Source organism: Bemisia tabaci, chromosome 8, assembly GCF_918797505.1.
Source record: "Bemisia tabaci chromosome 8, PGI_BMITA_v3".
NCBI lineage: Eukaryota > Metazoa > Arthropoda > Insecta > Hemiptera > Aleyrodidae > Bemisia > Bemisia tabaci.
Window position 1 is genome coordinate 10,993,390 of NC_092800.1, and position 16,350 is coordinate 11,009,739.

General features: G+C 40.9%; 1 protein-coding gene across 1 annotated transcript in view; it reads right to left on the reverse strand.

Annotated features, from left to right (window-relative positions):
• Positions 1-1,344: 1,344 nt before the first annotated feature.
• LOC109035237 (glucose dehydrogenase [FAD, quinone]) overlaps positions 1,345-16,350 on the reverse strand; it is a 77,908-nt gene continuing 62,902 nt past the window's right edge. The window contains 7 exon segments of the mRNA XM_019048805.2: positions 1,345-4,410; positions 5,601-5,638; positions 5,641-5,901; positions 9,787-10,221; positions 10,224-10,239; positions 12,179-12,405; positions 14,917-15,045. Coding sequence (XP_018904350.2) covers positions 4,018-4,410; positions 5,601-5,638; positions 5,641-5,901; positions 9,787-10,221; positions 10,224-10,239; positions 12,179-12,405; positions 14,917-15,045 — 1,499 coding nt within the window. The 3' untranslated portion in view covers positions 1,345-4,017.

The following is a 16,350-nucleotide window of genomic DNA, read 5'->3' on the forward strand; positions in this document are numbered from 1 at the left end:
TTTTGTGTTATTTCGATGAACTCCCAGCTATTTTTTATTTATTTGGAGTGAATTTTTGTATTCTAACATGAGTTTTGTTAAAATTATATGCACTCAGTGTAATATTCCACACCTGAAGTTCGAGGCTCACCGTTTCATTTTGGATTCTATCAATGGTGTAGGGCATAGAGTAGAGTTCTCGTATTTTACAAACGAAGGCCTGTCTAGCCGCGGACCAATACAAACCGCGCTCGGCGCGCCTGCAAAGCTGTAGTTATACTTCATGCACTGCTGCAATGTATGCAAGTATCATTCGCTATCATATCACGGTATTGACGTATTATGGACATTTTGCGTGCCTATTTTAGTTCATCAGACCGGAGTCAATACTTCTTATTAGAGTATTAATGTCACCAATTTACTGGAAATGAAATTCAACTCCAATGTTCCTACCATTCATGACCTGAGAGGCTTTTCAGAAAACATGCCTGAAACATGCCATGAAGCTTTCAGCCTGAGAAGTTTTCCAGACATTCCTAAGTACGAATGCTTAGTTGGAATGTCGCGGTGTTCAATAAATTTCATCGAACTGAATCTATTGTATCGACTTTTCCAAGAGCTCGACCATAATTGCCTGCGGCGCGAGCTAGTCCGAACAGTCTTAAAAAAATTAATTATTTTTTAATACTTTATTTATGTGGGTCCTCTAAAAGTATGAACTCATTTAAACAGTCCGAAATTATTAAAATGTAGAACTTGCGTGCTGGAGAATCGACCGCAATCTCATACATTGTAGTAAGATGAAGTATTTAATTTTTTTGATAGAGCTAAGTAATCTTTTTCGTTGTTAGTCAAGAAACGTACCAAGATAAGTACTTTGAAGTGCCCATTTGTTTTGAAAAAGTGCTCTTAAAAACACTCTAGCGGTGTCAGAATTGGACGGATTTCTATCAAACGGAACTAAGCGCCATAGAGGGAGGAAGGGAGAGGGGGGTTTGGATTGGCGGGTGTTGCCGAACGCGATGCTCGTTCCGTCCTATACTCGCAATGCTTTTCCATGGCGCTTCGTTCCGTTTGATAGAACGCGCTATCCGGGATTCTAAAATCCTCAAAAGGAACTCAATTTGGCGCTTAATTCCGTTTAACAGAAATACGTCCAATTTTTCTGACTGAAGTCTTTGCACGGATCAAACTTAATTTAGTAGGATAGACAGAAGAAAATTCGAGTAGCCAGGGTGGTTTTACTTGCGATTGTGAGTGAATTTTACATGCACGCACATTCAGCATACTATTCAAAAAAATGTACTCGTAAAAAAGAGGAGGAAAGTCTTCATGATTTGATACTATAATAATAGAACGCATAAGTACATTTTGTAAAATTTTATTTTATTTTTTACAATTTTTTAACTCTTGAGTTTTTAAAAAATAAAACAGGAAATAAGCTTGCTTATTCATAACTAAGTTTCTCGTCAATATTTACAAGTTTACTTCTATAATAAATAAATACCTACATTCTAACAAATGATGTAGCTACTTGTCTAACTTTAGTTCATTTGGCTCGCTGAGTCTCGAGCAAACTGTTTTGTGTCCAAATAATTCTTCCGAAGGTAATTTTGTTTTACATCTGTTGAGACAATTATTTCATTCGGGAATCAGATTTTCTAACGCTTTTTTGCAACTGATGCTCATTTTATCCTGTAATGAAAAAGTTGAGTACGTGTTTGTAATCGGGTTCCTGTTCCATGGATCGGAGTACCACTGAAGCTTGTCTTTTTGTTGGAACTAGTACACAATTTTTTTAACGGCGCGGCGTCTAGAACTCATCCAAACGGAAATTAAAATGTTTCTACTTTTAAAGTTTCTGTGAAGAAAAATTTCAGCCCAGAATGATGGGAGGGAAAGTAATCTTTTATCCTTAAAAAATAAATTGGTAATCGTTTTTCTGAAGTCGACTTAGACATCATCAACATGGCACGTTCGATAAGGTTGAATATTTTATCTTCATGAAATACTGGTTCGAATTTATCTAAGTCTCGGTTTTATTTTTTTCATATCTAAATATAGTCAAATTTCATGAGCTCATTTAAAAAAATTGCTCAACCAAAGGTCGAAATGGTAAGAGATGCATTGGTTCTTTGTGGCCCTCGTAAAAAAACGTTCTTTCTAGTTACATTTCTATTTTTTGCGTGCTGTTCATTTTCCGCTCGTTGCAGTTAATGCACACTAGAGCGGCTAAGGAACTACATCAGAGGATATTTTTGTTTTTTTCTTACCTATTTATTTTGATTATTTTTTTTTTAATTTTCTAATTTTTTTTTTAAATTTGACTAGTCCAACCAATATTATGGCATTTCTCCCCAAAACAGCAAAGCTCAATTAAAAGTGGACAGTTTTGTGCGTTGTTCAGTGCCATATCCATATTGTCAAATGGACCAACGACATCTTGCAATAGGGAACTGCTGTTTCCGGCTCATCCTTAAAAGCACCCAACTGTACAGGAAAACGAATGGCACTTATTTTGTTTCTAAATCGAGCCAGAAATAGTGGTTTTTTGTCGGAAAATTCAGTGCAAATGAGTTATGTACCTCGTAAGGTTGTTTGCATGTTGAGCCGCCGACGATGACCACTTTTTGAAATAAAGAACCACTATTTCTAGCTGTTCCAAAATTTTCCGACGCAGATTATGGATGATGCAGGAATAGTAGTGCCTCATTGAAAAATTGGCCATCTTGAAAAACTACGTTCGATTTTGAATGTAAAATAAACCGCTGCAGGTGGCGGTTTGATTTTCTGGAGAGAAAGAGAAGATCTCTCGTGATCTTCGAGTAATAATTGGACGTATTTCTATCAAACAGAACTATGTGCTTTAAGAGATGAGCCCTGAGACCCATAAGAAGACATGCATTACAGGGCTCACGTCATAATGCACATAGTTCCGTTTGACAGAAGTACGTCCAATTGAGATCCTACGATTCCCTGCTTTTTTATCACGTCGAATTTATTTCTACACGAGACAAGTTAAGACCGCTCAACTCGTCATTCGATGGCACTGGCGAGCTGTACTGTTCAGTTATCGGTACCTGAAGTAAACAGTTGAAAGTTTCAGCTTTCGCACGTTTCAGCCTCAATGAGTATTTGAAACCGTTGGTCAGGCACTTGTAGGAAACTCATTAATTTTCACTAATCCCCACAATTGCTCGTTTTAAAGCGGCTATGGTCTAATGATGGTGTATCGCAGAAATTCTCAATTTTTAGGCGAAATATTTCGAGGATTTTCATAAAACTACAGTCAAGTAAATCAAATTTTCAGAATTTGACCGTTTTGTCAAACTAGAAGTTTCTGTAATATGTCAAATTCTTTCTGACTTCGGGTTTCGCATCAAAGACTGACAGAGACCCTCCTCGGGAGAACGAAACGATGGTTTTTGAAACGATCAACCCTTCGCTTACCAGAAAGTACTGCCAAGGGTTGAGTGGTGGAAGCTCCAAATCAGAAATTCCCACCTTTCTCCAAGGGGATAGAAAGGGTTGAGTGGTGGAAGCTCCAAATCAGAAATCCCCGCCTATCTCCAAGGGGATAGAAAGGGTTGAGTGGTGAAAGCTCCAAATCAGAAATTCCCACCTATCTCCAAGGGGACACAGGAAAAAAAAAACCACATTGGATCTAGAGTCAAGACTCTTGAAAACATTGACAAGAAAAAGGACTCTTGATTCAATCAGATTTTCGCTTAAATCAAAAGGAAATCCGCTCAAATTAAGAGGTTTGGTTCTTGATTTAAGGTCAAATCTGATTGAATCAAGAGTATTTTTTCTTGTCGATGTTTTTAAGAGTCTAGACTCTAGATCCAATGTGTTTTTTTTTCCAGTGAGGGTTGAGTGGTGGAAGCTCCAAATCAGAAATTCCCACTTATTTCCACGGGATTGATAGGGTCTCCATCCGTCTCTGGGCGTAACCCTCCCTGCGGATAGTAACTATAGTGATACCGAGGCAGCGGTTGCCTCCCCCGGTCCAGTCTTAACCTCTGCGAGATCGGCGCCCTAGAAGTCGGTGCGCTTGCCGTGGTCCTGCTTGATCATGTCGGCGGCCTTCTCGGCGATCATGATGACGGGGGCGTTGGTGTGGCTGGCGGTGACCTTGGGCATGATGGAGGCGTCGACGACGCGGAGGTTCCGCACGCCGTGCACCCGGAGACGGGGGTCGACGACGGCCGTGCGGTCCGAGGCCGGGCCCATCTTGCACGAGCCCGAGAGGTGGTAGATGGTGAAGGGGAGGTGTCGCGCGTGGCACTTCCAGTAGTCGTCCGAGTCGAACGGCATCGACGTGCAGCCCGGGAGCGGGGTCTGCAGGAGTTGGGCGCCCAGTTGCCGCATGGCCGGGGTCTTGATCAGCTCCTGGACTTTGCGCACGCCGGCTACGGCCACGTCGAGGTCCTGGAATCAGAAGATCCGCACGTATTAGAAGTGGAAACATAGGTGGCCAAGAAATAATGAAAGCGTAATGTGAAGCTCTCCGTTGCAGAAAAGATAACTCGGCGCAGATCATATCTCTTAAGAGGAATCGTTCCATCCAACCCTTGCGCGCTGAAGGATGCCTCACAATATTCAACTTGGCTGACACCTCTGCCCGCAAATCATGAGGAAGCACCATATGGATGTATTTCTGCCAAACGGAACTATGTGCATTAAGACATGAGCCCTGCGACCCATAAAACTTTATGCATGATAGGGCTCACGTCATGATGCACATAGTTCCGTTTGGCAGAAATACGTCCATATGTTTTTTTATGAACGTAAGGAAAATGTAAATAAGAACAGGCTGGTTAGCAAATTCTCGTCTCGTCAAGTGTGTTTTAGCGGGTTGGCGCCGGCCAAGTTGAATATTACGATGCATCACAATGCGCAAAGGTTGGATGGAACGACTCTTTTTACGAAAAGTTCACCTGTGCCGTAGTCCGTAGTACCGTTTTAAAGCGGGAAGCTAAAAAAAAACGCATATTTCTTACGTAGATTGTGAGGATAGGCGTGTATTTCAGCCCCTCCCAATTAGCTTATTGTGATTTTTGAGCCATTTTCAATTAGAAATAACAGTTCTTTTTGCTTTAGCCGAAGTTTGCAACACGCCCATTGAAATCTTCCTGTTCTCTCGATGTCGCAATTCAATAACGCTCCAATAATCAAAGCGCAGGAATCGGGAATGCTGGAAGTAGTGGCGTGGCGTGACTTGCGATTTATAGATTGATCTGCCATTTAAACCTGTGGAAGAGGATCGATAAACAGGGTGTTCCTTAATAATCGATTCTTTACCATAGCTTAAAATGGGGAAATATCGATTATCGATCATTCACGCCTCGCCATTACTGGAAAAAAAAAAAACACATTGGATCTAGAATCCAGACTCTTGAAAATATCGACAAGAAAAAGGACTCTTGATTCAATCAGATTTAAGCTTAAATCAAAAGGAAATCCGCTCAAATTAAGAGGCTTGGTTCTTGATTTAAGCAAAAATCCGCTTGAATCAAGAGTATTTTTTCTTGTCGATGTTTTTAAAAGTCTGGACTCTAGATCCAATGTGGTTTTTTTCCAGTGAATGTTTGAAGTAAAATGAGCTCTTTGGGCTTTACCTCTTCATCGGCGAAGTAGTTGGGGATGATGTAGGGGAGTGGAAGGGGTTGCGGTCCTTGAGGAGGACGAAGCCAGTGCTCTTGGGGCGCATGATCATGGGGAGGACCATGAAGCCGTCGAGGGCCTCCGTGTCGCGGTAGACGCTGTCGTAGACGCTGTTCTTGATGCCGAAGTTGAGCTTGAGCGTCGGCTCGGAGCTCACGGCGCCGGCCACGAGGAGCAGCTCCAAGTCCGGGTACCCGTCCGTGTTCCGAGGGTCGTCGTTCTTCGTGTCGATGAACGCCAGGGCTTCGCATCCCCCTGAAAAAACCCAAGTTATTTATTTATTTATTTATCTATTTTACAGTCGGTACATGTCGATGGTGAAACTGCAGAAATGCGTATATCTATTTGCGGCGTTACAGACTTCCTGTCATACTTCATTTTTCATATGGAAAACCACTTAACATCATTCATTGAGCACTTCGGATATTTTTCTTCTCTATGTGAAGAATATTCTGTGAAAATTTCAAGCCACGATGTTGGTTCGGTTTCCTTTCAAAAAATAAAGTAAGAGCGGAGATTTTCAAACACCGTAACCGATATACGCATTTTTGCAGTTTCACCATCGATGTACTCCCTTTAAGGGATCGTACAAGTCAGATTACAAGATCACAAGTTAACAATGGACCACTAGACAAGGTACGAATAATAGGATTCTGATACATGTTTCTCAACCTAAATATCACGTAGAACACGATGCGCACAACGAAAATTACCTAAATCAACTCCTTACGGAGATTTTTAATGAGTCTTGATGCGTGAATTCAAACCACTCGCTCATGAAACTCGCTCTACGTGACTCACATCGCGCGCTAAACGTTATCATGACAGTCTCTGCTATATAAAAATCTGGCGACCTCAATCTTGACGCTTTGGCTCAGCTATAGCAAGTGGTTTATCGTTAGAATAACATATGGCGGGAAATGAACATTGCTCGATTGAGAAGCTTGCTGAAACCGATGTAGTGCACGATTTGACTCACGTAGAGCTTTGAGTTTCTTATGAGCGGGCGGTTCAAATTGCCCGTAACAAATGTGAAATAAAAACGTTAATATCTTTGTTAGGAGTTGGATTTCAGTAATTTTCGTTGTGCGAATCGTGTTTGACGTGAAATTCTGGTCAAGAAACATGTATCAGATTGCTTAAATCCTTACCTTGTCTAGTGGTCCCTTGTTTCTAACAATCAATAAAAATTTAACAAAAATGTTTTTAGAAATGATTTAAGTTAGGCAATGTAAGAGCAAAATAAGAAAACGACAGAAGCGATGGATTCAGGCTAGAGATTTGAGAGGTCGTCAACATGATAGGATGCTCTGTCCAAGACAAAAGCCCTAAGTTTGAGAAAGGAGACGTTTATTTCGCCCCTCTTAAGTATTTTTCTCATCTCAGAGGAAAAGTTCGAGCTCAATCAAAAATTATCATGTCGTAGTCAGAGACAAGAGACCCTCCTCTGGCCTCTTGGCAGGGTGTCTACAAGTCCGGAATATCCGGAAAGTCCGGAAATAGTACTGATTTTTCAAGGGCGGTCCGGAAGTACTGCAAAAGTGCGGAAATTTTGCAAGAAAGTCCGGAATTTTGTTCATTTTTGTCGCAGTTTAAGCGAGAAATTCAAATTTTTGAAATTTTTCGAATTTCTTCGATTGAGTACAGGGAAGAATTTCATGAGCGCCGCCGCCCGCGGTGCACAATGGTTCGAAACTCAAGATTAGGAAGAAATAAGTCGGATAATGACTGATACATCACGAAAGTTTCGTAACCGATGTTTCTTGAGTCTCTAATTTCGAATTTGATTTCAAATTGCCTACATTTTAACACCCTGGTCTTTGAGTTGTGAGCAAGTTTATGGCACGCCAGCTCAAAACGCGCACCGACGCCTACAAACCTAAGGGGATACTTCAAGCATCGCGCAATGCGTGAAGGATCCCCTTAGGTTTGTAGGAGTCAGTGCGCGGTTCGCGCTGACAGCACGCCGCAGCTCTTCCGGCGGGCGGGTGGAGACTGGAGAAGGATTTCTTGCGGGGAGAGCTCCCTAGCGGAGAAACTCCGGTTTCGTGTAATTTTTATTTTTAATTTTCCACTTTTAAAATTACACACTGGTCGTGTGAAGTAATTAGTGAACTCTTGACGCTAGATTACGCGTAATAATAATGAAAGGCGGATCGTGCGCCCTGCGCGCTGAGGACGGCGTAGGGCGGCTCATGAAATTCTCCACTGTGCTCCGTCGGAATTTCGTCAGTTAAAGGTATTGAAAAAGTACTGAATATTTCTGTTGAATAGGTACTGAATTTCTTGGGAATGTACTGTAAAAGTACTGATTTTTGGCCAGCCTGTTTTAGTAGACACCCTGCTGGCGACCGATGGAAGCTTTTACTTTCGAGGATTCAACACTTCCTCTCAGACAATTTTGCCGTGCTAAGGAAAAACGCCGTATGAGCCTCCAGGCGTTGCCAAATTTCCTCTGGAAAATCACTAATTTTCAGGAAAATTTTTGAATATTTTTCTGCCAATATATCAGGTAATTTTGTTGTAATTTGATCTAAAGTGTGAAAATTTGAAGGAAAAATATCCATAATTTTCCCCCAAGATAAACATTTTGTTCAAAGAAATCTGGCAACTCTCGAATGTTCATACGGCGTTTTTCCTCAAGGGCCAGATACATCAGCGAGTAGCAAGCGCGTGTCAAGCGCTTGTTGCGAGCGCGTGTTGTACTCGCAGGTGTATACAGCAACTCGCAACAAGCTGAACGAACTTGCTGTTTACACGCAAAAAGTAGGATTGGATCCTACTTTTTGCGTGTAACTCGGGCCGTTCTCGACTCCCATTGGTCGAAATCACTTTCCTGTATTATCAATGTTTTTGTTGCTGTTGCATTCAAGTGAGAGCGGAGTCCTTTGTCCTGTCAATTATTTTTATTTTTATCACGCGTGTTTCACAATATTGTAAGAATGACAAATGTACAGTTAGAATCATTAGCATCATCAGAACCAGCAGAACCAAGTAATAGTGGTGGATCTCCTCATCCGACGAATCCATTATCACAGTTATTTTTCACTCACCAGCACTCCACCCGGGAGTCATAAGATAAGATTAAGGTTTTCCTTCTTCTTTTTTTTCTCTTCGGCTGGTCAATTGGCGTATATTCCGATATGAACCTAGAGCCATCGAGCGATTGGCACATTTGGACCGCGTTTAACAGAAGGGAACTAAGGCACATCAGCTACTGCCAAATTTAATTGGGCAATTGAATTTTTTACATGAAAACGGTTGTGGGGATTTTCGTGCAAATTTCAGTGAAAATTCTCCATGGCACGAAGCATATTCCTCAAAAATTTCAAAGGAATCCGAACAAACGTTCTCTCGTAAAAAATTTAATTGGCCAGTTAAATTTGGCTGATGTGGCTTGGTTCCTTTCTGTTAAACTCGGTCCATTTATGCTCCAGGCTCTTCAAATTTTCAGGGATATAAGGCCGAGTAAATCTGTTCAAGCAGATTCACTTGTCAGCGTTGCTTGTCAGTACCGTCATACCGTGAAAATACGATTTAAAGGTTAGAGGATGTGTTTCGTAAACAAGCAACCGAGAAGCGCGTCAGGGCTCGCAGGTGTAAACAGAAAAGCGTGTAAATTTCATCGATGAGTTCTGATGCTATCGTTGAGTAGCCTAAACGCGATTTACACTTGAGTATCTTTATAGATGGCCATTTCTGTGCCAGTTTTTCATTGGTCGCGAGCAAATAGGCTGACACGATGTTCTTACGGCCGTAAATAAACAAACGAGATGGCTGCTATCAGCAAGCAAGTTTGAGGCACATATTGCATCCTCCTGTGATAAAGCCGGAAGGCAATTTAACAGTGTTTTCATATGTTATTCGTAGATACGCTAGTTTAAATTGTATCTGCCGTATAATTGGAATTTTTGTCAAATTTTAGCTTCTTATCAATGTTACGATGAGTCGCCATCTTGTTTGTTTATTTACGGCCGTAAGAGCATCATGTAGCCTGAAAACTCATGAACAAACAGAAAGCGGCATAGTATTCCTGTAGTAAAGAGGTACGAATGGCCATACTCTGTCTATAAAGGTACTCTACTTTACTCGCGCTTGCTACTCGCAGGTGTATCTAGCGCCTTAGCTCGAAGAACTTACCAGGAATGGTGATAGGCCCGCGGTGCTGGGTGAGGAACATGTTGAGCGCGGTGGCGTTGGAGAGGATCCTGTCGGTCTTGATGGACACCGGCTGGTTGATGAGGACGGTGAGGCCTCCCAAAGCGACGTGGTCCTGGAGGTTGTAGCCGACCGGGAGGTTCTTGACCACCTTGACGCCCTTCTCCTGGAGGTGCTTCTTGGGGCCGACGCCGGAGAGGAGGAGCAAGTGCGGCGAGCCGATGGCCCCGGCAGAGAGGATGACCTCCTTCCGGGCGAGGACTTGGTAGCGCTTCCGGGCCCGCTCGAACTCCACCCCGATGGCCGTCTTCGTCTTCGGGTCGATGATCACCCGGGTCACTTGGGAGTACTTGCGGACGTGGAGGTTCCGGCGGTTGCGCGCCGGGTGCAGGTATCCGCGCGAGGTGCTGCAGCGGGTCCGTTTCGGAGGGTTACCTGGAACAAGGGATGAAAATGATCTAATGGGTCAGTTCAATGGGTCACTAGACAAGGTACGAATTTCAGCGTTCTGATACATGCTTCTTAACCAAAATGTCACGTAGAATACGATGTGCACAACGAAAATTACCGAAATCAACTCCTTACGGAGATGTTTAATGAGTCTTGATGCGTGAATTGAAACCACCCGCTCATGGAAACTCAATGCTCTGCGCGATTCACATCGCGCGCTAAACGTCATGACAGTCTCTGCGATATAAACATCTGGCAACCTCAATCATGACGCTTTGGCTCAGCTATTGCGAATTGCTTATAGTTTGAACAACACACGGTAGGAAATGAACATTGCTCGTTTGAGAAGCTTGCTGAAACCATTGTAGTGCTCGATTTGACTCACGTAGAGCTTTGAGTTTCTTGTGAGCGGGCAGTTCAAATTCTTCGGAACCAACGTGAAATAAAAGCGTTTATCTCTTCGTAAGGAGTTGATTTCAGTAATTATCGTTGCGCGAATCTTATTCTACGTGAAATTCTAGTTAAGAATCTAGTATCAGATTACTTAAATTCGTGCCTTGTCTTGTGGTCCATTGATGCGTAAACTACCATCATATTTTTCGCACGTAACAGCATCAATGAAAATATTTGTGTTCTTGTGTTACTTTCGGTTAATATAGGAATTTAAACTTAAACCAACACAAATTTTGTGTTGATTTTGGTACAGTTTGCGGTGAATATAGCGCAGAAAACAATGGAAAAACTGGGAAAATGCATTCCTCCAATAATTATTGCGACGTTGGTATTCACCATTCATTTCTTATTGAATTTCTACAAGGAAACTAGCTGACATTTTCTCTGGAAATTTTCAATCAAAGGCTAGGGTTATTTTGTGTTTTAACTCTCACGTTAACCAAACTTTTGTGTTGATTTTTCTCTCTGTGTACCAGGTAGCGTGAAAACTATACTCACAGAGAAAGAGGGAGGTCACTAAATAATGAACCCACAAACTAGGCAGGTTGAGAGAGTCAAAGTCAAATATCTAGAAACTGTAGGTTGGATGATCATATGCTACGCTAATGGTGAATTTCGTGACACACCAGGAGCAACGATTAAGTTAGGATATTCAAACGAGCGAAATCCAGTAGAGGGACTCTAAAATCCAGTATTCGCCTGATAGGTGTTCTCGTATATTTGCACGTGTTATCTTTGTTGCGTTAGGTGTAATTGAAGGCGCTTTAAACGCTCGAGTCACGTAATCAAAGCCAATAAAAAATCATCCGTTTTTGAATAGTCTCACTCTTGCTTTCTTGAAGCAATGCTTGATTTTCTTTTATAAGGATCTCAACTAATATCCTTAAATTTTGTATCGGGCACAGGTGAGTTTACTTCCCTATCAATCAACGCTCACAAAACAAAAAAACTTAAGTTATTTTTCATGCTCTACGTGCAACTGCAAGCTCTTTTTGAGCTTTTAAGAAAAGAATAATGTTCTTTTGGAACTTTCCGAAATATATTGGATGTTTCCTTTCGGAAAGTAGACAGTTCTATTGAAACTGAACGTATGGTTTTTTTATGTGTCTTAAAACCCAGGTCTAGTGGACCTTGCTTGTGGTTTTTTTTCGGTTCACCTTTTAATCATAGAAAAATCCCGTATGTTCTTTGCATCACTGGAAAAAAGAAACACATTGGATCTAGAGTCCAGACTCTTGAAAACATTGACAAGAAAAAGGACTCTTGATTCAATCAGATTTAAGCTTAAATCCAAAGGAAATCCGCTCAAATTAAGATGTTTGGTTCTTGATTTAAGCAAAAATCCGATTGAATCAAGAGTATTTTTTCTTGTCGGTGGTTTTAAGAGTCTGGACTCTAGATCCAATGTGTTTTTTTTTTTTCCAGTGCGTCCCGAATAATTTTTGAAGTGACAGGAAAGATTTTGACTTACGGGGAGGCGGGAGAAGCCGGTCTGTCGCTCGGAGTTGACATTGACCTTGGAGTAACCAAGCTCGGTTCCACCAGTGACGAAAGCCTTGGAGATGATGGTCTCGAAGGGTGCCTCGGAGATGGTCATGGGGCCGTTGCGCCCGTGCATACGGGTGTCACTTCGGGGTCCCTCGATCGTCATGTCCTCCAGTTTCCTGAAGTAGGGCAGCACGTTTTCCCAGCTCCAGCCTGGTCATCATCAAAAAGATTCTTAATAAAGCCCTATATACAGGGACATGGTGTCTACAAGTCCGGAATTTCCGGAAAGTCCGGAAATAGTACAGACAAATATTTTTAAGATGAAGGGCAGATTTTTTAAGGGCGGTTCGAAAGTACTAACAAAGTGCGGAAATTCCGTGAGAAGGTCTGGAATTTTTTCATTTTTTTGTCGTTTCTGTCGCAATTTGAGTGAGAAACTTGAAAATTTTTTCGAATTTCGTCAATTGGAGGTACTGAAAAAGTGGAAATGATTGACTGGCTGTTACTATAGCTATAGAGGTTCTCTCGTGAGTTGCTGTTAGTTTGTCTATAACTTACCTATTTGTCTATACAACCACTTGCTTCCACCAATAGGGTCGCTCCATTTTCTTTTTGTCCTATATGTTCTTCGTTTTGTCTATCAGTTTCAACAATCAGCCCAAGTAGCTTCATTCGCTTTTAGTGAAACAAAATGATCTTGCGAGAAATTTGGGCTGATTCTTATCAATGTCTTTTTTTTTTTTTTTTTTTTTTTTTTTTTTTGAAAGGCACATTGATTACATCCCTAATCAACATAACATCGTGGGTTGTAAGTTCTGTGGAAACAACGTATTCTTTAAACGGCGGAGCTATTGATCTAAGAAACTACTTAAACAGAGAGTGATGGTCAAGAGCCTTATCTTAGAGATTGTTGACTTTCCTAGGCGTTGCGGCCTGTTTCAAGACCTTGAGCGATTTTTTTATGTGTGCGCATACTTGCGAAGAAGAATCCATTATAAGCCGTAATTAAAACCGCGATGATCATTATCATCATCAGCGAACAGGGAAATTTTGCAATTTCTTTTTGCAACGCCTCTTCCAAATTTCTCATGAATTCAGATCCATCATGAGTGCGAATTCGTGTATCGATATAGGTTTTCGGGTTACGTTAACTTGGTGTTTCATGATTACAGTGGACTCTCGATAATTCGAACCTCGATAATTCGAAAACCTCGTTAATTCGAAGGAAAGTCTGTTTCCCTTGAAAATCTCTCGATAATTCGAAGAAAATCAATGTATTTTTCTCCCCTCGTTAATTCGAAATTTTAAAGCTGGCTTGGCCCTCTATAATTCGAAATTGCGACGAAAATTCTCTCTGTAATTCGAAATGTGGGAAGTAAGTATGGCCCTCCCTCTATAATTCGAAATAAGACGGTACATTCCCTCTACAATTCGAAGTCAACTGTTCATGTTCCTGGGTGTCTGAAAGAGCTTGACCTTTGAGCTAAAGACCTTTAGGCGTAAATCCGTCCATTTGCCCCTCTATAATTCGAATTCAGATGGCGCCTTCCCTCTATAATTCGAACCTCTCTAATTCGAAATTTTTCTACATGGAATCTCTTTAATTCGAACTCTCTTTATTTCGAAACCTCGCCAATTCGAAGAAAAAGCCGATTCCCTTCAATTTCGAATTATCGAGAGTCCACTGTACAAGCTTTCTTGATACGTATCCTGCAGTTTTTGGAATAAGTTTGAACCTATATGGACGTATTTATGCTAAAAAGAACTATGTGCTTAGGGTTTGCGTGAGACATAGTTCCTTTTGGCATAAATACTTCCATATTGTTGGCAATCATCCAAAGAAACAGTGCTGCCATTTCTCGGAATTAATTCCGAAGTTCGGAACATCGTAAGTTTTTTTCGAAATTATTCGGCATTTTCTTTGAATTTTGGGGTTTTCGTCAGTTTTACCGATTATTTGATCAACATTGACGATTTTTTTTTAAAATTAAATCCGACAATTTTTTGAAATTAAATCCGGGTGTTTCAAAATTTTCCCCCGGAACTTTTAAATAAAATTCGGAGTTTTTGTCGGAGCTTGGAGAAATTGGAATTTATTCCAGAAACCCCGGAATCTTTGATAAAACAGAATATTAGCTTTGGAAGGGAATTTTCATCAAATTCATCTAAAATCATAGAAATCCCCTTTCCTCCCTTCGAGACTTTTCCCCCAGAACTTTTTAATACAATTCGGAGTTTTTGTCGGAGCTTGGGGGAATTGGAATTTATTCCGGAAACCCCGGAATCTTTGATAAACAAAATGCTGGCTTTGAAACGAAATTTTCAACCGCTTCATCAAATTCATCTAAAATCATAGAAGTCTCCCTTCCTCCCTTCGAGACCGGCCTCAGTTAAATGGACTACATTTTGCTATTCGGAACTATGATTTCTGGCTCATTTGTAAAAACACTAATTTGCCCGGGAAAGCTATTGGTACATACGTTGTTTCTAAACTGAGTCAGAAATTATAGTTCCTAATCGCAAAATGTAGTCCAAATTTCCTTAGCTCTAGGGATCCTACTTTAGGAAATAAATTAATCAGTTTCTTAGTACCTCTCCTTTCGACTTCTTTTAATATCGTTGAAATTTTAAATTATGAGTTTGCGCAAATCTCCTGCTTTCGCTAGCTAGGCATTGAGGACTAATTTACACTTAATTGACGTACATCTAAGTCCGACTTACCTGGATTGCCAAGTTCCTCCCAGTGATTAAAGTCTCGGTAATTTCCTCTGGTGAAGATCATGTAGTTGAGAACGCTACTTCCACCCATTACTTTCCCGCGCGGGAAGTTGCATTGATTGTTTGTCATTCCTGGAAAAATTCAAGAATGACTGATTAGCGAATGAGTCAGAAAAAATGTAAATGATTCGGTGGCGTGGCGTGCTTTGCGATTCATCGATTGATCTGCCATTTAAACCTATGGAAAAGGATCGATAGTCAGGGTGTTCACTGGGAGGAAGTTTTGTTTCCATGGAAACTATTATTTTTTTGTGGAGGAGAGAATATATTTCCTGTAGGAAAGGAATTGTTTTCCCTCGAGAAGGGAAACAGTTTCTCCAGAGAAGCAAATAAAAGTCCCATGCGAGCAGGTTTTTCCTCCAGGGAAACTATTTTCTTTCCCTGGAGAAGAGAATATTCTTTCGTAGGAAAATAATTATTTTTCCTCGGAAAAAGAAAAAGTCTCCCCTGAGAAACAAATAAAATTTCCATGGGAGCAGGTTTCTTTCTCCAGGGAAACTATTCTTTTTCTCGGGAGAAAAGAATATCTTACAACTTAATAATAGATTATTCAACAAAGCTTCAAATGGGGGAAATATCGATAATCAATCACTCACGCTTCGCCACTGAAAATATCCGGAAACTTGGCTAGAGGAATTCAGTTTCGAGTTTCGAGTTAAAATTAGGAAGTGCCGTTGAGCGTCTTCATTTGAGGTGTATACCACAGTGCTCAGCGCAACGCAGTCGAACGCCATAAAAATATGGTACATTCAATGAGTATGTCGGAAACTTGATTAGAACGGAAAGAATAGATTTTAAATGGAAATTGGCTCCACAACTAGCTTATGCATATCGAAATGGTCTGAATGCACTCATTATTCCACGGTTTGCGTAAAAATCGAGGAAGTTTGAGCATCCTCCGTCAAAAAGGTATACTATGGCACGGAAAGAAATTATTCGATATGGATGAGTTACTCAGACTTCCCAACTTCACACGAAACTCAAAACTCAAGATAGCTGTCTTCATGTGTCGTTTATTTTATTTTCTTTTCTTTTTTTTAATTTTTTTTTTTTTTAAATCAACAACAAACTGCATAACGAATGTCATTCATCCGAAAGCTTCACTTCCCTAGTTTTTACGTCAAGTTTGATGAGTATATACAGTACACAGGTTGTTTGGTTTTATGTGAGGAGTTGTGTTCTAAAGCGGTGGTCATTTTAAGTTTTATGTGAAGTTGTGAAACCAGAGTAACTTATATGTATGTATCAGATTATGTATTCAGCGTTAAACTTTTTAAACCGGAAAGCTTAAACATGGGCAAATGTCTTACGCAGAGAGCTGATTTTTAAAATCCATAGACATATTGATGGGCAAAGAAGATTATGGGAAAATGGAAC